The 21,885-nt window shown below is 36.1% G+C and overlaps 4 protein-coding genes across 12 annotated transcripts; 3 read left to right on the top strand and 1 right to left on the bottom strand.

Moving 5' to 3' along the window:
* Positions 1 to 1,349: 1,349 nt before the first annotated feature.
* BBX10 (B-box type zinc finger protein with CCT domain-containing protein) lies at positions 1,350 to 4,338 on the top strand. Its single transcript, XM_086452810.1, has 4 exons — positions 1,350 to 2,359; positions 2,526 to 2,684; positions 3,220 to 3,569; positions 4,022 to 4,338. Exons 1-4 carry the CDS (start codon positions 1,808 to 1,810, stop codon positions 4,146 to 4,148), a joined length of 1,188 nt encoding a protein of 395 aa, XP_086308936.1. The 5' UTR covers positions 1,350 to 1,807; the 3' UTR covers positions 4,149 to 4,338.
* A 2,327-nt stretch (positions 4,339 to 6,665) lies between these two features.
* On the bottom strand, positions 6,666 to 13,007 carry LOC147411481 (NADP-dependent glyceraldehyde-3-phosphate dehydrogenase-like). Of its 9 annotated transcripts, none has more exons than XR_015180197.1 (7): positions 12,645 to 13,007; positions 10,759 to 10,895; positions 10,492 to 10,657; positions 10,097 to 10,196; positions 7,642 to 7,795; positions 7,254 to 7,345; positions 6,700 to 7,113 (listed from the first exon to the last, which is right to left on the bottom strand). XR_015180197.1 is itself a non-coding variant. In XM_086448999.1 (7 exons), the coding sequence occupies exons 2-7, from the start codon at positions 10,872 to 10,874 to the stop codon at positions 8,103 to 8,105; spliced, it is 348 nt and encodes a 115-aa protein (XP_086305125.1). In that variant the 5' UTR covers positions 10,875 to 10,895; positions 12,645 to 13,007; the 3' UTR covers positions 7,963 to 8,102. The 9 variants fall into 9 exon arrangements, 7 of the variants coding, with proteins under 7 accessions (XP_086305170.1, XP_086305155.1, XP_086305125.1 ...); XM_086448999.1 differs by lacking the exons at positions 6,700 to 7,113; positions 7,254 to 7,345; positions 7,642 to 7,795 and adding exons at positions 7,963 to 8,112; positions 8,421 to 8,500 and having other exon boundaries at positions 10,584 to 10,607; positions 10,640 to 10,657; XM_086449044.1 differs by having other exon boundaries at positions 6,666 to 7,113; positions 7,652 to 7,795; positions 10,097 to 10,657.
* Positions 13,008 to 15,453: 2,446 nt separating this feature from the next.
* On the top strand, positions 15,454 to 19,347 carry LOC147411480 (cysteine-rich receptor-like protein kinase 10). The gene is made up of 6 exons (XM_086448976.1): positions 15,454 to 16,336; positions 17,973 to 18,107; positions 18,247 to 18,368; positions 18,504 to 18,714; positions 18,840 to 19,077; positions 19,206 to 19,347. Exons 1-5 carry the CDS (start codon positions 15,505 to 15,507, stop codon positions 19,046 to 19,048), a joined length of 1,509 nt encoding a protein of 502 aa, XP_086305102.1. The 5' UTR covers positions 15,454 to 15,504; the 3' UTR covers positions 19,049 to 19,077; positions 19,206 to 19,347.
* Positions 19,213 to 20,525, top strand: LOC147411479 (cysteine-rich receptor-like protein kinase 10). The gene is made up of 2 exons (XM_086448963.1): positions 19,213 to 19,356; positions 19,891 to 20,525. The coding sequence occupies exons 1-2, from the start codon at positions 19,213 to 19,215 to the stop codon at positions 20,209 to 20,211; spliced, it is 465 nt and encodes a 154-aa protein (XP_086305089.1). The 3' UTR covers positions 20,212 to 20,525.
* The last annotated feature ends 1,360 nt before the right edge of the window (positions 20,526 to 21,885 follow it).

Raw genomic sequence — 21,885 nt, 5'->3', positions numbered from 1 at the left:
CATTTTTAAGTTTGATAGTTATGTGGAAGTTCGATAGCCATTCATTTTTCAAAACTTTCGATCTTGTTCAAAAGAAATTGTCTTTTGAATATATATATATATATATATGGGTAGCGTTATTTTGCCAACAGTTTGGCAAACATTTTGGCAAACACATTTTTCAAAACATGGGTTAGAGATCTTGGAATGGGCTGATTTTTGGTGAGGATGATCTCTACGGTGAGGAGATCATCATCACTAAAAATCAGCCCATTCCAAAACTTCTAACCCCATCAAAAATGGTTTACAAAAAATGGACGGTTCACGATTTTTCAACTTGTAAACTGGGGCTAGAAGTTTTGGAATGAGCTGATTTTTGGTGAGGATGATCTCCTCACCGTAAAGATCATCCTCACCAAAAATCAGCCCATTCCAAGACTTCTAACCCATGTTTTGAAAAAGTGTTTGCCAAAATGTTGGCCAAATAACGGGACCTTATATATGTATATGGGAAATGTTCAGCAACAAACATTTTGGCAAAATATTTTTCAAAACATGGGTTAGAGATCTTGGAATGGGCTGATTTTTGTTGAGGATGATCTCTACGGCGAGGAGATCATCATCACCAAAAATCAGGCCATTCCAAAACTTCTAACCCCATCAAAAATGGTTAACAAAAAATGGACGGTCCATGATTTTTCAACTTGTAAACTGGGGCTAGAAGTTTTGGAATGGACTGATTTTTGGTGAGGATGATCTCCTTACCGTAGCGATCATCCTCATCAAAAATCAGCTCATTCCAAGACCTCTAACCCATGTTTTGAAAAATGTTTTGCCAAAATGTTTATCAAAATGTTTGTTGCTGAACAGGACCCTATATATATATATATATATATATTATATATGGGAAATGTTCAACACCCTAAGCTTTACCCTACATTTTAACAAACGTTTTTGTCCTACATGGGTTAGAAGTTTTGGAATAGGCTGATTTTTGGTGAGGATGATCTCTATGATTAGAAGATCATCCTCACCAAAAATCAGCCCATTCCAAAAGTTTTAGCCCCATGTTTACAAGTTGAAAAATCGTGGACGGTCCATTTTTTGTAAACTATTTTTGATGGGGCTAGAAGTTTTGGAATGAGCTGATTTTTGGTGAGGATGATCTCCTCTTCATAGTGGAGATCATCCTCACCAAAAATCAGCTCATTCCAAAACTTCTAACCCATGTAGGACAAAACACGTTTGTTAAAGTGTAGGGTAAAGCTTAGGGTGGGGAACGGGACCTTTTATATATATATATATATATAAAATTATAATTATTATATTTTATCGGAGTTTTTTGGTGAAACTTAGAGGACTGAGGTGTTGGATTTCTGATGTGATAATTCATTTGAGCAAAACGACCCTTAGTAAGTCCTAAAATCTTACTATGTTATTAAGGAAAGGTTTCACTTTTGCAAAATTTCTTAAGAATTTAGGTGATTGCAATTTTTTTTGCAATGCAAATGATTTGCATTGCAGAACCAAACACCATAATTTTCGAAATTTATTTGCATTTGCAAATGATTTGCAGCATACCATGCAGGGCCTTAACTGTTTTGATTTAAGTGTAATTGGGATACTATCTCTCTCCAATTTTGCATAAAAAATCATTAATTTCACACATTTGGTTTCATTTAATTTATTCTGCATTACTGACTTTATTTCCTCTGTTCTTCCAAAACAGAGAAAGATTTGTAGTTTGTGATATTAGGAATTAATTTTAGGCTGAATACCTAACACAAGCTTAGTTAAATTTTCAAAGAGTAATCGAGTATTTGCAAGTATGGATCCTATGTGTGAATTCTGTAGAGGGGTGAGGGCGGTGATTTACTGTAGATCAGACAATGTCCGTCTTTGCTTGAAATGTGACGGTCATGTTCACTCTGCAAACCCTATTTCACAACGTCATCTTCGTTACCTCATATGTGATAGATGCAACTCGCAGCCAGCAATTGTTCGATGCTTGGAAGATGACGTATCTCTATGTCAAATCTGTGACAGTAATGGGCATGGATGCTCGGGCCGTGGGCATAAACGACACCCTTTAAATTGCTATTCGGGATGTCCATCTCCCCCAGAGTTCTTCAAGATTTGGTTTTCTGTTCTCGAGGCTACCTCTTCTTTAGAGCTTAGTACTAGGCCGGGCCAACTTGGGATGATGCCAACAAGCGAGAATTGTGTCATCAATTGTTGGGATCCTGGGAAGAACGCGTCGGAACCTTGTGCTAAGTTTGAACATGATATGGGTACATCATCTGCAATTCTACCTAATCCAAATTTGATTCGATACAATGGAGATCAACGACCATTCTTTAAGGAGTTGAACCCATCGGAGGTGATTTATAAACGTAATTACTTACGATAGTGTTCTTAATTTGAAAGAAACCAATCACTAGTGATATTTTTGAAGTCAATTTCTTTCAAATGTGGCCACTTCTTATTGAGAAAATTTTGTATGTGGTTTTATGATTTTTTAAAATCTTTTTTATCCTGAAATGCAGCGATGTTTTTCTCCATTCAAGGATCTCGAGATATGTGATGGAGACAATTTTTGTGAAGGTTTCAACATCAATGATCTTGGTTTAAATTTTTGGGATAGCAATGAGATATTTGGTTGCTCACAGAGTCGTCCTACATACCCTAATGAGAATACGATGGAGGTTGGCTCCAAAATCTCAAACTTCTCAATATCCTCTACTTTTATTTATCCAGATTGATTATTACCTTCTATTTTCAGTTTTATTGTTTCTTCCATTCTTTCATATAAGTTCAAATCTTTACATCTTTTATCCACAATTTTTTTTTTCACATTTTGGCTCTCCTAGACAGTGGTGGAAACAATTATAAAATCCTTGCATTTAATTGGTATCCACACAAGTGACGATAAATGACTCAAGTCTAGTAATTGGAGCTCTTAATTTCATCTCAATTGTTATCCTCTGTTCTGTTTCTTGGACTAAATTAACTTAGTTGCTTTGACACTATAATGATTTAAGTTTCATTAGTGTCTTCCATGATTTAGAAATCCTATTAATGCATCCATGTAGAAATCAACATTAAAGCATAAGAACAAGACATGTATGATATATATTACCTATCAAAAACACGTTTGAAGAATAAATTATTTAAGTTCCATTGCCTACATGTTTTCATTCTTTCCATGTATTTGACTGTCTCCTTTGCTTCTTCATCCAGGCATTATCATCAAGACACCATGATGGCATGGCTCTACAATCTTCTTGCATTGCTGGTTCAGCCAGTGCAGTGCACAGTTCAAATAGTAGTGCAGATCGAGTACTTCTAAACACTAGTGGGAGCGGAAACATTAACTTAAGTTTTTCAACTGGACAAGAACATTCAAGTATGTCACTTTCATTCTCCAATTTAACTGGAGAAAGTAGTGCAACTGATTATCAAGATTGCGTAGTGTCGCCTATGTTTCTGACAAGTGAATCACCATTATGGGATTCAAATTTGGAAACTATTTGCCCTCAAGCCTGGGACAAAGCAAAGATGAGATACAAGGAAAAAAAGAAAACCCGCACGTAAGTATTTCAATAATTTTTTTTCCTTATTGTGTGTATCCCCACCCTTCGGGTGAGACTAGTCCCAAGGTCACATGCACCGCCCCCTCGAAAAGTCCTACGTGCAACTAGTTGAGTCTAGGGTAACTTGACCCTGAAAAGTGGCCCCAAGGAATTCATTGCTCCGTGGGGTTTCCAACTCTTGACCTACTCTTCCTGAGGAGCTTATCAAGGCCCGGCTTGCCACTAGGCCATTCCCTTGGGGTTGTAAGTATTTCGATTCCATATTAATAATTTTTTTTAATACATGTTAAGGAAACGAGCATACTCAAGAAATCTTTGTGCACATTTGTTGGTCTTTACCATTATTTTCATGTTACATAGTTCCTCAACTCTTTGTACATTTGATAAGTTTTTATCTGGTAAATTCTTCTTATTACCTTCTTACGATTTTATACATATGTGATTTGTAGGTTTGGGAAACAAATACGATATGCTTCTCGTAAAGCCAGAGCAGATACTAGAAAACGAGTGAAAGGTAGATTTGTGAAGGCAGGTGAAGCTTATGGCTATGATAATCTAGTGGAGAAAAATTTCTGAGCCAGACCACAAGATTCTCCATTCCTTGAAATTGCAGAGCAAAAGCTAGATACAATTTAACACGCAAACTCAATCCCTGAACTGAAATACATATCAGAAGCTTGTTGAACTCATAAAATATAGCTTATATATAATTTTTATTTTTATTTAAAAAAAGAGAAGAAAAGCAAACGTAAAAAACAAATGAAGATCTCCATGAATATAGTTTAAACTGCTTAAGTTTTGTAGAAGTAATCAAGCAATCTATCCTTAATAGAGAACTTTTTTTTTAAGTGTAAAGTTTGCAATGGCCTTTTCTTTCTTCACTTATATTAAATGTCTTTTGGTTGGTAGAAACTTATGGTTAGACATATTTCAATTTTTTACGTGCACCTTTATATGTAATCAAATATGATTTATATATGTTAAAGAACAAGATGCATCGTATTAAGGTGCAGGAGATACACTGCTTATTATCAATGTATCTCATCACAAATGGAAGGTTGTGATGGAGGATATTCTAGAATATTTATTGACAATTCTTGGATCAATTTTACATAAATGCTAATAGGGTGATTATAGAAATTACATCAACCAAGATGTATGGAAATAGCTTAATATAATATTTTAGAATATCCTAATTGATATATTCTAAATATCAATAAATATTCTAGAATATCCTCCATCACAACCTTCCATTTGTGACGAGATACACTGACAATGATACAGTATAGAAATATGAATTTTGGATGAATATTACATGAATCATGATAGGATATTTACAGGAAATACATCAATCAAGATAAGAAAACTAACCTAACATAAATATTCTAATTTATTAGAAATTCCTAATTGATTTTATTAAATGTATTATTCTCTAACACTACCTTCCTTTTGAGATGAGATACATTGATATGATACAATGTATCTCATGTGTCATAATATGATGCATCATGTTTTCTTTTATCCTCCCTTAATTGCATGGTCTTTTGAAGAAAGAGTATGCAATTGATTTAATTAAATAATTGTTCTTAATCTCATAAAAAAAATTGATGATGGAATGTCTCAAACAACTAATTGAACTTTTTGGTGGTCACTATCTGTTTGTGATGTTCATCATTGTCATATCCCACTCATTTTGAGTCGATCGAAGCCGGTGGCACACTACATCAAGTCCGCTGTGATCTCTCTTAAAAACATATGAATTAGGATTGAGTGGCTTAAATATAAAATATCTCTTTGAAAAGATTTTAAATCAAAATGATAATTGGGATCATGAAACATGAGTTTTTAGACTAGAGAGATTTGTAGAAACACAAATAAAGGTAAAATTTTTATTGAAAGAAACAAAAATAATAGTGAAGAAGAAGGAAAAAAAAAGATTTATGTCCAGACGCCATCTCCGAAAAAGCGACACACCAAGATCTTATTCTCTAATTAACAATATCTATCGGTCTCATGATATGGTTTTCAGATTGAAGAAGGCAAAGTATGGTTGAAAGCAGCCACCTCAATCTCGGATTCATCAATATAAAAATATGTTGGAAATTAACTAAGAGAATCATTTTGAGAATAAAGATTGTGGGACTGCTGCTTCTTTTGAACTAATGATTTAATGGAGCAAACAAAGGAATGGTCTATATCGGTTTAACATAACTAAAAATTTGGTGATTCTTGTGGCCTCCATTACTCTTGAGTGATTCTTTTTGTAAAAACATGGTGTCTATATGTGACGATCCCTTCTGAATTTATTAAAAATTTATTTTTCATTTGGGTTGAGAGATTATATAAAGTGCGAATTATTATCAACACAATGCAAGTGTGCTGAAGATCCTTATAGCCTACCTCCCTGTTTTAGACTGCCCATTCTGTAACGTGGTACATCAAACACCTTATATAGTCTTTGTGAATATGATCATCAATTCTTCCAATTCCAGGGTCGAACAAAAAGTAGGAAGTTTTGACAATAGTGAACGATGATTCCATGCTTCAATAATCTGATCATGAAATCGTGTTTCAATTTTTACTAGATGGTTAAGAAAATTAGAATGAACCTAAGACACTACGTCATAATTCGCCAAAAACGACTGCCCCTACAGTCGCAAATGGAGTCGTTTTAAAAGGAGTGGTTTTTTAAAAACGACTGTACAAGACAGTCGGAAAAAAACGACTGTCAAAGACAGTCGGAAAAAACGACAGTAAAATAAGGATATAGCGACGGTCGCCGACCGTCGCTATAGGGTATTTTAAAAAAAAAAATATATTTTACACCTGCCCCCCCCCCCCCTTCACATGTTGCTAAATATTGGAGATACCCCTATGTTTTGACATTGATGTCCTAGACCCCAACTAGCAATATGAAAAGACCCAAATACCCCTCGTCTTCAAAGTTTCCTCTCAATCCAAGAATGGATATGAGATTTGTGGGCTTAGACTCTCATCCTCTGTTCTCGAAATTGCAGCAGATGCTGGATGTCTCAGACGAAGCAGAGAAATCACTGAGCGCTCCAACACAAACATATGTTCGAGACCCATCTCTAAGATGGCTATTCGTAATAGAATAACGAAATAATCAGATCCGTGATGGTAGATCCAAACTGGTGTATAACCTGTGGAGCAACCAACCAAGGATATGGGATGTTTGCTTAAATTTAACCTATGTTTACTCATTTCTTGAGTAAAAAAATATTTTTACTCTATGTTTACTCATTTCTTGAGTAAATGAACTAGTTTGCTTTCTAAAGATAGTTCTGATATGTAGGATACGGGATGTTTACGTTACTTTGCTACCTCACCCTCAACTATCCATGCCTCGAGCTCATATGTTGAATCAGAAATGAGTCAATGTACTTGCCTTGTAATTCAGACTCGATTAATTGACTCGAATGCTTGGGATTTACTTGAATCCCTAGGTACGATGTGTAGTCTTGCAATATTTCGGAAGTCTCTTGAAGTAAGATCCATCCTTAGGTGATCGAGATGAAACCTTTACATCAACAATATTTTAATGGTGTTAATAAACCAACGAAATAATAATAAAAGAAGGTAGGCAAAGAAAAAAGAAAGAGAGGATTTGCAATTTCTGGTAGTAAGAAGATGAGATCCATCTTTTAAAATGTAACTAACCTTGAAATCTGGAATTTTTACATATACTGGCGAAACAAGAAGTATGTTCTCTGGCTTCAAATCAGTATGGATGAGACGCAAATCATGCATAACTGCAAATTTTATAAATACAATACCAAAACATAAGCACTTGTAGCAGTGAACACATAATTCAACATAACAACCATCTACTGATTAAACAATTTAACTGATAATAGCAAGCATAGGCAGAGAGGACTGCCAATGATAGTCAAACCAGTTCAGTATTTGCACACAACTGCAAAGAATAACCTGCTTAACGGCTTATGTAAAAAAGAAAAAAACCTTGAATCTACTAAAGAACACGGAAAACATTACAAAATATATGATCAATGGGTAAAACGTTTATATAAAAAATAATAATACTCACCGAGACCCACTTTTATCATGCTTTGCAAGATATTGTAGCACATCAATCTCTATCAAAGCTGCTTCACGATACTTCCCAACTCCACGGACAATTTTGATGGCGACCATTTATTTCCTTTCTCTATCCCAGCATTCCAAAACCTGACCGAAGGTACCTGGATAAGAGAATAGAAAGGAATGCATGGATGTGAGTGAAAAGTAGAATTGAACTTGTAAGGCAAACAATAATTCTAAAAAGAATACCTCGACAAGCTTATTAATATTTAAGGCTATATTAACATCACGAGAAAAGACGATAAAATCTATAATCATGTGCATTATGTACTAACCATAATGAGAATCCCTTTAAAATTACATATTTTACCTGACCAAAACCTGCATTCATGAAAGCATTAACGAAGGTTGCTGCTAAGTTCTGCCTTGCTGAATCAACACTTGCACCAGCACTTGCTCAGCCATCAATCAAATGCACCTAAGTAAACAAAATGTAAATAAATCATGCAAAAAATTAAGTTTAAAGCACAGACTGACACAACATCTGCTGGACAACTCAAAGTAGTTGCTGAAAGACCTGACATGATGGATGCCAAGGTGTGAGCATATATATTATCCTCACAAACCTGGTTTTGGATAACAAAACGCTTCGCATGATCATAACAGGCTAACTCTCCCATATTTACCAAAAATGCTCTCTGGACATTGGGGACAACTCCTTGCCATAATCCCCTAAAACCTTCTGTTTTTACAATTTTGTTTAAAGCATCAAATGGACCAGTGTACCTTGGTTGGAGGCCTTGACTCACCAAGCGACCGTCCGCTTGCATCCTCACTTTTACGAGATCAGCAGGGCTTGCCACAACCTGTAATTTTTTTGGTAACCAAAAGAAATTACAAAGTGAACATAGAAAAAACTTTGAAACCAATAAACATTGGGTTTTTAAGAAAATGATAATGGGCAGCCCCATTGAAAAAAATTTCACAAAGCACTTAGAAGTATACTTGTAAATTGCGAAACACAATAATGTTTCTTGAATAGATTAAAGAAACGACATAGTCATAGAATGACAATAGGTAAAATGAGCACGTTGAGAAAGAGAATAGTTGGAAGAAAAATTAGAAACAAATTCATAATTAAGTTAGACAGCATTGAATCCTGAGGAAGGGAATGGTTATCTTCCTAGCCTGTGGTGCACGTTTGAAAGTATTGCAAGAATTCGGTACGGTCAACAAACAATCTGATAAGATGATCATATTACCCAACCCATCACATTCTTTTTAAAGGTCAGTACAAATTAGGTAATGATCCAACAAAAACCCAAGAGATTGGAAAGCTATTGCCCCTTGATAGGCTGATCTTTACTGCAGTAATCTCTTAGACTCTCCAAAACTGCTTGTCTCCTCTGACATTTTCAATTTCTGATTTAGTCAGCCACATACACCAAATGAAGGGCAGCCACATTCATCAGCCATTACTGCAATATCTTTCACAATGTTCAAGGGATTTACATCTCATTTAACCTCCATTTTCACATCTACATCCCTCTTTCCAACTAATGTTCACACACAACCTTCTATAAAAACCCTCCAGCTCTCTTTAACATAGCAGCAGCACATGTGCTACTTTTTGTTTTGCTGCCATGACAACTTTGTTTTGCCACCTCCACCTTTGCTGCCATGTTCTTAATAACCAGCTGTTATTCTCATCTTAAGCCACAGCTGCAGCCCACACAACAGCTCATACTGCCAAGCAAGCACACAGTTACCACCTCTCCAATGACTTGACACCCATCTCATGCTACCAACACCCACTTGCCACTTCATATTGTCATTCCTTTAATAGAAACAACTCTTGACACCTCTGTTTCTCACAAGCTGCAGCCACCATTTGCTTTCTGTCATTTCATTCTTTCCATTTGTTGGCACAACAACTGTTGTCACCTTCTTTTGATATTAGCTGCTACCCTTCCAATTCCATTGCATAGTGTCGAAACTCAACATTGGGTTGGCCAGGTAAGTCAGTCACTAGATCCTGGTCACTTCCCTGTAACTTCACCCCCCTCTCAAATGACCATGTTCCATGTCTAGCACCCACCACAGGTTCCAAAACAAATAGAGAAATAATAACCAACATGAGAGAATCCATTTGTGTAAAGAACTCAAAAGGCATTATAGCTTTATGATATGAGAGAACACACAAAGACCATGCCATTATATACCCATTAGAGTTGCTAGTAGCAGAGGTTCATGTTCAAACAAATTGTATATTAAAATCAGATATGGATGAAGAGTCTTACGTGGCAAATAGTTTCTATTGAAACTAAATAGTTTTAAGCAAGCAATCATAATTTTTTCTGAACCATATATGAATCACAGAAGATGAAGAAAAAGCTAAAAACCCATTTCTACATTATTCTCAAATATAAGAGATAAAAGTTTTCCAAGGTAAGTAACAAAACCTTCAATATGTTTGGGTCCTTCCATGGACCCTTATCAGACCTAAGGCAACCCCCCTGATCTGCACAGGTACACGTACCACTGAGAAATTCTGGCAACTCACTGAAACCAAAGACAATCCAGAAATTTTAAAACATATATGCAAAATTAAAATATGAAATAGAGTCATACTGAGTCTATTCCGATATTTCTAACTTTATAAACACTTCATCTAAAATTAATTAAGATGCCAAATTCTTAATTTCAACAAAACATTTCTCGAGCTTAGAGAAGTTGGAATGAATTAGAACTTCTTTCCGAGGATGGTTGGACTGTCCCAACACAGAATCATGTGGGCTGCACAAACAAACACATACTGAAGAAGCATAAATAAACATCTTTGACCACTGTAGTATACATTTTCATCAATTGGAAGTGTTGGGAGTAAGGAGCCAAACTATTTGATGAAAGCGAAATCTGCATCCTCAAGAACAATGCAAGCATCTTTACCTCCCAACTCCATTTGAAGAGGGATCATACCTGCCTTCTTTGAAATTGCAATTCCAGTGTCTCCACCAGTGAAGCTATACCAAGAAAGGAAATTTGTGAGGCAACAGAAGGTTCTTAGATAAGAGGGAAAGAGGCTTAAGAAGAATTGTAGACATGAAGACGAGTCAAAGATTACCTTATGCAGTTCACCCCGGGGTGCATTGTGAGGAAATCTCCAATTTCAGAACCCTTTCCAGTAACACAGCTGATAAGGCCTTTGGGAAAACCGGCCAAGTGAAAGCAATGCACCATATGAAGGGCAGCTACGGCACCCTGCAAGGAATAAAAGTGAGCTGATGAGATTAACCTCCTCCACGTTATCATCAAAGCCTTATCCCAAGTATCCATGCTCGGCAGAAAATCATGTTCTTCCTTTCTATTGTATCTAAAGTGAGTTATTACAAGATAATATATTACCCAAACTTACTGAAATGGAAGTTGATATCCATCTCCTGTTGATTACCCATAATTGATATAGTCGATATTTTTTCAAGAAAAAAAAAATCTGATCTTGTCAAGCTGATGCATTCTTTCCTCCTTTCTTCATACATGACAGAAATAAAGGTAGGACGACAAGGACCGCGGATAATGCCTAAAGCTCAACTAGAAGAAGGAATTAGAATAAAACAACAATCCAATTTAATTCAAAACAATTAAACCAATGAACACTTTCTAAATCTTATCATTAGTAAAGTAGCATGAGAAGTTTGGTACAAGCGTGTGGAGGATAAATTAGTCAAACAGGTGGCCAAACCAGTGGAATAGGGGATACTATGGATACAACCAAGGTTATGAAGGCTATGGATATGCTCCTCCTCCTCAAGATCCTAACGATTCCCTTTTTGCTTGATCAAATTCCATTCCGAATGCAGGGATAGATTAATGAAATAATGTCTTTCTTCATCCACATAGGTTAGATTGGAAACCTGATCTCACCATTGAATCTTATTTTAATGAAATATGCCTCATTATACACATCCATGTGAACAAACAATTACTTCCATATCAATGGCCTAACTATCTCCTAAGTGCTACAACCCATGGCTGATGTCGATTACATTTTTCACACTACACGTGACCAATAATGGATCGGGAACCAATACTAGGAAGACACCATTTGGATTCACCATAAAAAAAGACTCAAATGAGTCCTTATCCCACATCAAACAATGAGTAGATTTTCCTTCCAGCTAACTAACTCTTGAAGCTTGGTGGAAAAGGTCACCTTGTCCTACTATGACATAATGAGGTAGCTCACATAAAACTGTTGAGAAATCCAAAAATGATTCCTCATCTCATAGTAGGTGGTGGTGTCGCACCAAATAAACTTTAAACGAGGCATGGGATGACAAACATAGATCTAATGAACACGATCATTTCTTGGTTCAGGGTCACCTGCTCCATAATTTTTCAAACCATTTCTTGATCCATCATCTGGATACACATTATATAAGACCTAATGAACACGATCACATCTACAACAATATATGGAGATATTCTATTCTATATGAATCAAAACACCAAAAAACTTAAAATCCTCAACAGAAAACTTATTAAAATAAATCAATGGATCACAGATTTCACACTCAAAGTACTGGAAGAACAATCAAACAAAGAAGAATTATAACAAAACAAGTTAGAATGATTATAACAAAGATATACATCAAATTGTATGCAGAGAACACAGATTAACAAAATCAAAAGTACTCAAAAAGGTCCAAACACTACTAATCAAAGAGATCCAAAAAGAAATCAAAATCAAACAATAGAAAAACACTACTAATCAGAGAGATCCAAAAAGAAATCGACTCAAACAATACAAGTTATTGCATTGCATCTATTGATAATACAAGTTTGCTAAAGATGTTTTCCTCTGCTGAAATTTGTTACTCTCTTTTCAAAACATTTTTCCATTCCACGATCTATACATTTGAGTTGTTTTTCTATTTATGTTTATCTATACATTTGAAACCCTAAATTAATTATGGAAAATCTAAGATTCAATAAAAAACGTTAACATACCTGAAAATTCGATCCCAAACGAAGCAAAGGGAGGCAGATCGAACAAAGCCCTAAAACTTTCGATCAAACGCCGATCGATTCTGCCCTAAAACTTGTAAATCGAATCTGATTGCGTCTTCAAAATCACAGATTCTTTGAGGAAGAGATCGAGCGAAGATCTTTCGATCAAACTCCGATCGATTTGTTTCTAAAAAAAAAATTCCGATCGATTTGTTTTTAGAAAAAGAAAAAAAAAAGAGTGAGAGCGAGAGCGAGAAGAACGAAGGAATCGAGAGAGAGCGAAAAGAGCGACGGTGTAGAAAGGGAAGATCAGTCGAGTGAGAGTGAGAGTGTGTGAATGAGAGGAGAGAAGAACTTCGGCAGTGGCGAAGACGAGTTCTGTAAACAAAAGGTTCTGAATTTTTTTTTTTTGCGTGGCTATTGGCACCCCAACTTTTACTTATTTCCATTAGTGCGTTGAAACGACGGTTTAACGACTGCTTAAAACTGTCGTAATTAACGACTGCCTTTAGCAGTCGTTTTTAGCGCAGGTTTGACGTCGCAAAAACCGCAATATGACGTAGTGAGAAAAGCCTTCCCTCCCTCCCCCCACCCCCTTTTCTTTTTCTTGTTTACGATTCTTTTGCTTTTCTTTTTCTTAGAAATCAAGATATTATGGCCTTTCAAAAAAGAGTGTGATACAGGTGCTGAAAATTCTTTGATGATCACCCCTTTTAAGTAGCTCTATCATGATAGAAACGAGCTACTAGAAAGAAATGTAATTTCGTTTGCGACGTTCTATTGATAATTGTTGAATAACTAGTATGCCTAGAACTCAATCAAATCAAATTCAATACATATAGATTACACCTCATAACAACCTCTAGCACCTCGGCGATGCGGAGTGTGTGTGAGTGAGTGGGTAATTGGGAGTGGTCAAACTTTTGTGGGAAGAAGATGATGGTTGGTAGACATGTTTCTTTATCTTCAAAGGGTTGTGCATGAGTAGTTTTCTCAATCTGGCCATGCTTGATCGATTAAGAATGATGCTTAATTTTTGGTGATGGGCTTGTGAGCTAATATTCTTTGAAGGTTTGGCATTTTTCTCCCTGGGTTTCACACTTGATTGATTGAAAATAATACAGTTTCAAGAAAATGGCTTGAGTGCTTAATCACCTCTTGAGCACTTGAATTGTGTTTGAGATTTTTCTTCTCCATGGACTTTATGCTTAATCAATTGAGAATGTTGCATTATCTCTAGAGGAGGACTTTCAAGCTTGATCTTCTATGGAGGTTTGAAGTCGAAGTCTTATTTTGGAAATGCTTTGCTTTTCCCTAGACACTGGGTTCGACACAAGGTCGAAGTCTTTAAAGAACCATTGATGTTTTTCACTCATATATCGAGAAAAACATCTATGGTTCTTTTTACACGTCCACATCAGGTCAGTATCGAATGCAATGTCGTGAGAAGTCAGTTTAGCATTTTTGAATCCTAAAATTAGAGTGGTTTTTTTACTCACAGTGCTCAAAGATTCCTCGGTGCGTGGGGATTCCATTCAATACACACATGGGTATATGTGATTGGTGAATCCAAGATTTCTGTGAGCAAAATTCTTTTCCTTAAATTGGTTTGAGTCTTGCTAATATGACTCGCCAAGTGGCATACTCAATCAACTCCCTGACATAACAAGTTTGGGAATCATAGATTTGTACGTGTCAGGATACATGATTGCAATTCCTCATAAAAAAGTGTATCCGGAGGGAACCGTGTATCTTGAGGTGTACAAATCTATGGTTCCCGAACTTGTCCATGTTAGGGAGTCAATTGAGTATGCCACTTGGTGAGTCATTATTAGGACTCAATTGGTTTCATTCTAATTTAACGGTTTCATGAATTTGTATGGCTATGACCAAGCTATTTGGTTCTTGGAGTTGGGACTAGCCTTTTTTTTGCTAAGCAAGTAGGAGTTTTTGACTAAGCTCAAGCAACATTTGATCTTTCCATTTAACCTATGGTTGGGATGAGACTGTATTCAACTTCAGGTTTGATTGCCTGCATTGGCCACTAGGTTCAACACAAGCTGACCAGATAGTGCATAGAGAAGCATTGATTTTCTAACTTTTATCTCAAGGAAATAAATCTATGGTTATTTGTGTGGAGTAACATTAAAATTGACATTCATTCTCACATTGTTGATGTAGAGGTGCACACATAGCCATAGATGCATTTGACTCATATCTCAATGAAAAGCATATATCAGCCATGTGAGAATTAATCTCAATTTTATCTAAAAATGCAGTTATTGATTCCAGGAGAAAAACACTGCTCTCTAGGAAATCTGAATTGTTCCCCTTATCTCAACCGTCTCTACAGGTGGAGAAATCTAGAAGCCCATATCAGGTTTGAAAAGTCTTTAGACCTAGTCGGTTATTAATCCATACCTACCTATAAATAATGAAGTGCTATTAATTTTAGGAGATGACCGCAATCCTACCCAAAGCGTGTTGACTCTTCGTTTTGTTGAACAAATGCGTTGAAAAGTCATAATACGATACGTGTGTATAACAAATAGTAGAAGGAAAATGGTTACCTATAACTTGAAAGTCTTCACTTGGCCAATACTGGGCTGACATGTTACGAACACAAACACACGGAACATCTTTTCTTCGAGATACTCAACAGGACATCTCCCTGAATGACTTGCAGTTATGTATTCTTATGTAAAAGATCTATGGTTCGCTGTCCCATGCCACATCAGCCGAGTATTGACAGAGTGAAGACATTTTATGTAGAATATCAGCACCATAAATAGTAATATAATCTTCCATTTCATCATAAAATTATAATTCACAAACAAACAGACAAATTAACAGAGAAACAATGGGTTGGTTTGATATGATCTTCTTAGTTTCAGCCATTCTCTTCGTACAACACCTGAACCTCAACTCAGCCCAACCACGAGCATACCGTTATCACTTCTGTGGGGGAGGTAATTACACTAACACCAGCACATATGCATCAAATGTCAATCTTCTCCTCTCTTCTCTATCCTCGAATGCACCAGGTAATCGTGGGTTCTATAATGAATCCATTGGCCAGAATCGAGATACGGTCAACGGTCTCTTCCTATGTCGAGGTGACGTTAGTCCTCAAGATTGCCAAACTTGTGTCAAGGCTTCAGGTGAAGATCTCAATAGTCGTTGTATCAACACAACAGGGGCAATTATATGGTACGATTTCTGCATGTTACGATACTCCAACGAATCCTTCTTCTCCGTTATGGAGCAGAATCCCGGTGGGGCTCTGATCGGTTCTGATCATGACTCTGACCCGCTTCAGTTTAATCAGACTTTGTGGAGTTTGATGGATATCCTTATTAACAAGGCGGTCTCTACAACTACTACTACTGCTACTACTACTGCTACTGTTTCTGTTACTCCTACTTCTACACCAATGTTCGCCACTGGAGAAGCAAAGTTAACCAACTTTCAAGACTTTATATATGGTTTAGTGCAATGCACTCCTGATATATCTCAAAGTGATTGCCTCAACTGCTTACGAGACGCAGTGAGTAATTTTCGATCGTGCTGTAATGAAAAGAAAGGTGGGTTTGTTTTTCGACCCAGTTGTAATTCGAGGTTCGAGACATATCTTTTCTATCAGTTTGAGACTCCTCCACCCCCACCGTCAATCAACACGAACACTCCAGACGGTATGTATGTATGTTACCTTGAGATTTTGAATTTATTTATATGTTTCAAGTACAATCCTCTAGAGTCTAGCCTCCCTTGTGCTACGAATTCTGAGCTCATCTCTGTAGTTTAATTTACAAATTAAACCAATAATTAATGGTGTTATGCAATGACATTTTTGTAAATAACTTTTTGAGATTATAATATTTACAACAATTCTCATAAAACGTATTTTGCACGCACTAAAAAGTAAAATAAAGAACAACTGTTGGTGGTAGATTATGAAAAATGCTAATAGAGATTTGCTGTTTTGAAATTTATGTACTAAGCTGATGAAATAATGGCATGACCCCATGTATATCGGAAAGAGAAATTTCCCAAAACATGATCAACTTTTGATGAAATTCTGATTCCAGCTTACTATTCATTTTACTATTCAAGTGACTATCTCATAATTATAAAGTACCTAGATTGCTGATATATTTTGCTTTCGAAGTGACAATTTGCTGGTTATAAAAGTGACGATCTGGCAGGTTCACTACTTCTTAGCGAGATCGTCACTATATATACCAGCGAGATTGTCACTTTGAAAAAAAATATCTGCGATTCAACTATGAGTTAGATAGTCACCACTATGTGAAAATTGAAAATTTTGACAAGAAAATTCGACAGGCTAAAACCCACAAATTTTAGAAAGTGAATTTTGCCGGCCTACGGCCATTGAAATATTTTATGATCCCCAATTCAATAGCTTAGAGCCATCAAATTTCTCCCATCCTCCATTAATTTAATAGTTTCGACAATGAAAAATTTGATGCCTTGGCCTGTCAAATTTTATGAAATTCAATGGTCTTGGGCCGTCAAATGTAGGTATTTTTCACGTTGTGCACTTGAAAAACTGCGATATCACTATTCATGTTTTGGGAATTAAAATGAACAGTTAATCGGAATCAGAATTTCTTCATATTCAGCTCACAAAATAGTAACTACCATATTGAAAAATCAAGTAAAATCAAGCACTTAAGCTGCTTGGAAATTTTCTCTTTACTAACCAAGCACTCTTGTTTTTTTAAATACATGTGGCGTCATGCTGTCATCAGCCTAGCACATAAAATTTAAACCAACAAATCTTTGTTCCCAAAAATACATGTTTGCGGATGTTTGTGACGTCTCATTGAAATCTTCGAGGTTAGCATTCCTTTACACACATTGCGTACACATTTTAGGGTTATGTGAGTGAAATCGAAAGAGTCGTGATAATATGATGTCCCCCTTCTGACAAATGCCCCCATCACAAAACCATAGATCATTTGCCTGGGGATACGCAGAATCATAAATCTTTTTCTTGTGTATACCAAGGCAAATGATCTACGGTTCTGTGATGGGGGTGTAGGGGGGTGCTTGTCAGAGTAGAGCATTATATTATCATGGTTCAAATCGAAAAGGAAAACTAGGGGTTTGGGGTTCTTGAAGTCCCAGGTTGTATGTTTTCTAGTAAATCACTCTCATCTCATCATGGTTGTGGGCACACTAATCTTTCTCGAGTACAATCGATACTCTTTTATTTTTATTTCCTTTTGTGATTTTATCTATGGTTTGATGTTCGCATTTTCCTTTGGTGTAGAGCTTACATGAAAATTCTTGTTGCTCATTTAGGAAGTGGTGGGAAGTCATCTTCGAATGTTGTTGTTATCGTTGTTCCGACAATTATTGGAGTGTTGCTCTTATCCGCCTTTTGCGCATATTTGTTAAGGAGGAAAAAAAGGAAAAAACCAGAAACATATACTACTGGTGGGTAGCAGTGGATTATGCTACATAAGTAGTTTCATTCCCAAATTGAGATTCAATTTGAGTAGATAAATAAGTGGTGGGGATTTGATGTATTTATTGTAAAACATGCCTCAAGGACTTATTGGTCACTCTTGTGCAGATAAAGATGAGATCGGAAGTGCAGATTCCTTGCAATTTGACTTGGGTACAATAAGAGCTGCTACGAACAACTTTTCCCATGAAAATAAACTTGGAGAAGGTGGATTTGGCGCAGTATATAAGGTAATAATAATTATCCTTGATTAAAACCTATTACTTATGTGTATCTTAAGGACGATTAAATTTAATTCGTGATAATTTAAGGTTGTGAGGATTTGCTTGAAAAAGTTTATAAGTACATTCGTAATCCTTATGAAGGGTGAGCTTGTCGATGGGCAAGAAATAGCAGTGAAGAGGCTCTCTAGGAATTCAGGACAAGGTTCACAAGAATTCAAGAACGAAGTGGTCTTACTACACAAGCTTCAACATCGCAATCTTGTTAGGCTTTTGGGTTTCTGTCTAGAAGGAGAAGAAAAACTACTCATCTATGAATATGTTCCTAACAGAAGTCTCGACAAATATCTATTCGGTTTGACCCTTTACACATTCTTTTATGCTTATATTAGTTCTCTCATACTAATCTAATTGAAAGCACTGTACATTCCTGTACTATTAGTTTGATAAATTAATCTTCTTATGTTTATAAATGTATAGATCCTAACAAAAGAGCATATTTGGACTGGGAAAGGCGTTACAAAATCATCGGAGGGCTTGCTCGAGGGCTTCTTTATCTTCATGAAGATTCTCGACTTAGGATTATTCATTGTGATCTTAAAGCTGGCAACATTTTATTAGATGGGGAGATGAATGCCAAAATTTCAGATTTTGGCATGGCAAAGCTTTTCGTAGTCGATCAAACTTAAGGCAATACAAATAGAATTGCTGGGACATTGTAAGTATTCGGACCTTTGAACTTGAATTCTTCGGAAGATTTTCATTATTATTTAAGATCAAATTAGGAAAATAAAATCTATTTATTTGAGATCAAAATCACAAATGTCAAATATTATTGGTGTGCAGGGGATACATGGCCCCGGAGTATGCATTGCATGGATTGTTCTCTGTTAAATCAGATGTTTTTAGCTTTGGGGTTTTACTTTTGGAAATTGTAAGCGGTCAGAAGATCAACAGTTTCCATCAGTCAGGTCCTTCACGAGACCTTCTAAGCTATGTAAGTATGATTCTCTAATTATGAATTATTCAATATTTTCAAGAGTCAAAACCAAACCCCATATTTTAAAGTTCAAACTTACGAGGATAAGGGTATGGATAATTATATAACAAGGGAGAGATTTCTTTTCGTGTCAAAAGATTTTCTTTTGAACTTATCAAAAAAGATTTTCTTTTGAATAGAACTGCTCCTAAAGTTTGAAATACATTTTTTTTTTTAAATATTTAAAGGGAGAAACAAGCATGTTTGCAATGAAATTAGAGAAGAGTCTTAGTTTATGAGGTCATCATCAATTGTTTAATTTTTTTTTTTTTAATTTTTAAAATTTTTAAAATTTAAATTCAGTGAAGAATTTTAAAATATTTATTTTGAGGAGATCACATTTTAGGTAGGAGATGATTTGATAAGCTGGTTTTGATTGTTAGGCTTTGCATATGACATGCTTTGTTGCATTTTTTTTCCTTCTCTTTTCACATCTTTCTGGTTAAATTGAATTTACACTTATAAAATAAACGACATGATAAATCTTTACAGACATGGAAACATTGGAGAGAAGGCACTGCTTTAGAATTGATGGATCCAACTTTGGCCGATAATTTTTCGACAAATGAAGTGATGAGATGCATCCATATTGGACTGTTATGTGTTCAGGAAAACATAGATAATAGACCCACCATGTCATCGGTTGTTTTAATGCTCAGCAGCTATTCCCTTACGATCGCTTCTCCTTCACCACCAGCATTTTTCTCAGAGAGTAGAACAGGACCAGATGTGCCTCAAAGAGAGTCGGATTTGGATCTCTTGACAAGTAATTCAATGACATTTTCTGGAAGTGGAGTATCCCTCCCTCGATAGAAGTTCAACTATCATATTTGTTTTCAATATAGATTGTCGTGAAACTATGATTCACATTTTCCTCAATTGATGATTACTTCATGAGTCCTGAAAATGTGATTTTAGCACGTGGCAACTCAATGGACTTATCTGATCTGATGTGATAGGCTTGGGAATTGTTGATGCACTTTCCTCGGGTTACAGCACTATAGTTCCCCATCAAAAAGTGCAGTTTTGTATCACTACATGCTCAAGTCAGATTATCACGACTCTTATTTTATTTGTCTTCTATTTGTTAAGACTCGGAATTTTAATATAAATTTGTTGATTAGTATTTGTTTTTTTCCATTTTGATTTGAAAATTCAGGATGGAAAAAATATTGGGTTAATTTAGACTTGGAAATGAGTAGATACTGTCGGGGTCTTTAAGAAATGGTTCTAGTTCCTAAATATTGCAATTTTTTGTGTAATTGGGGGATTGGAAAAGTAGAATATCGGATCAAAGTCAGCCCTAGAATTTGAATCCGATATTGAACCAAAACAAAGAGTAAAGTGAATGTGGACACGGGATTTTCAATGTTTTAAAAAAACATCCCTCCACTTTGGGGTGTTTTGGAGTCGCCACCATTCAAATTTGACAAAAGGGTGTGAATGGTCACCCGAAGTTGTATTTCTTGAAAAACATGTCACTTTGGACATATGATGACTCTCATTAGATAATGCATGTTTGGTCCAACCTTGATTCAAGGTAAGGGGGTCCATTTATGGAGTAGGGAAGGTGTTAGGCACCCTACTCCATCCACATAATGTGGTAACCTCGGATTCGATTTTTTGAAATAAAATGAAAATGAAGATGAAAATAAAAGAAAATCGGTGTGTGCCCTCAAGTGTGAGGGGCTTCGATGTTGGTTCAAATCATTAAGGGCACCCTTATGAAGAAGGGGCCCTTTGGTGATTTAAACCATAGTGGGGTGTGTGGATGTGTAGAGAAAGGGGAGAGTAGAGGAGGGAAGTTGAGGGGGGTGTTCTTGGTCCAAACCCACCTTGTTCCTCCCTTGACTTCCTTTGACTTTCTTTGATTTCTTTTTCCTTGCTTGACTTGTTTGAGAGAAGGTTGAGAGTTGAGAGTTGGGTGTTGAGAGTAGAGTAAGAGTAGAGAGTTGAGATGAGTTTTGATTTTTTAGAGTTTTTGTCAAATTTTCATTAGGGATTGAGAGTTGAGAATGATGGGGTTTTTATAGAGGTTGTGGGGTTATTTTAAGGGTATAATGGGGTTAAGTGAAGAAAAGAGATAGAATGGTTATGAGTTTGAAAGAGAAGTGGGTGTAATTTAGAGGAGATTGGAGGGTATTTAGGAAAGGGGGGTTAAATGGGTGAGTTTTGACCCAAATGATTTGGATCCAACCCAACCCATTTGGGTTGAGTGTTTGGTGAGGTGAGTTTAAGATGGTGGTTGTGATTAAATGATGTTTGATTTGAGAGAATGGGTGATTTAATGAGGTGGTTGATGATATTTTGGGAGGGTGAGGGAGATGATGACATGTGTCAAAGTGGGTGGAAATGAAGGGTTGAGATGGATTGATATGAAAGGATGGGTGTTTGATTTGAGAGAATGGGTATAGGTGTAGATTGTAGAGATAGGTTTTGTAGGGAATGATGGGAGTAGATTAGGGGGGAGGGGTGATAGGTTATAAG

The sequence above is a fragment of the Akebia trifoliata genome, chromosome 1, assembly GCF_017979445.1.
Source record: "Akebia trifoliata isolate Shusen 1 chromosome 1, ASM1797944v1, whole genome shotgun sequence".
Lineage (NCBI taxonomy): Eukaryota > Viridiplantae > Streptophyta > Magnoliopsida > Ranunculales > Lardizabalaceae > Akebia > Akebia trifoliata.
The sequence above is the reverse complement of the archived record's forward strand: the minus strand, read 5'-3'. Positions and strand labels throughout refer to the sequence as shown.

Coding starts and splice junctions, on each gene's coding strand:
- BBX10 (XM_086452810.1), top strand. CDS start 1,808: ATGGATCCTATGTGTGAATTCTGTAGAGGGGTGAGGGCGGTGATTTAC. Junction 2,360..2,525: donor AGGAGTTGAACCCATCGGAG/GTGATTTATAAA, acceptor CCTGAAATGCAG/CGATGTTTTTCTCCATTCAA. Junction 2,685..3,219: donor CTAATGAGAATACGATGGAG/GTTGGCTCCAAA, acceptor TTCTTCATCCAG/GCATTATCATCAAGACACCA.
- LOC147411479 (XM_086448963.1), top strand. CDS start 19,213: ATGGCCCCGGAGTATGCATTGCATGGATTGTTCTCTGTTAAATCAGAT. Junction 19,357..19,890: donor CACGAGACCTTCTAAGCTAT/GTAAGTATGATT, acceptor AAATCTTTACAG/ACATGGAAACATTGGAGAGA.
- LOC147411480 (XM_086448976.1), top strand. CDS start 15,505: ATGGGTTGGTTTGATATGATCTTCTTAGTTTCAGCCATTCTCTTCGTA. Junction 18,108..18,246: donor ACCAGAAACATATACTACTG/GTGGGTAGCAGT, acceptor ACTCTTGTGCAG/ATAAAGATGAGATCGGAAGT. Junction 18,715..18,839: donor TCTCGACAAATATCTATTCG/GTTTGACCCTTT, acceptor ATAAATGTATAG/ATCCTAACAAAAGAGCATAT.
- LOC147411481 (XM_086448999.1), bottom strand. CDS start 10,874: ATGGTGCATTGCTTTCACTTGGCCGGTTTTCCCAAAGGCCTTATCAGC. Junction 10,197..10,583: donor TCTTCAAATGGAGTTGGGAG/GTAAAGATGCTT, acceptor CTTTGGTTTCAG/TGAGTTGCCAGAATTTCTCA. Junction 8,501..10,096: donor AGGACCCAAACATATTGAAG/GTTTTGTTACTT, acceptor AAAAAATTACAG/GTTGTGGCAAGCCCTGCTGA.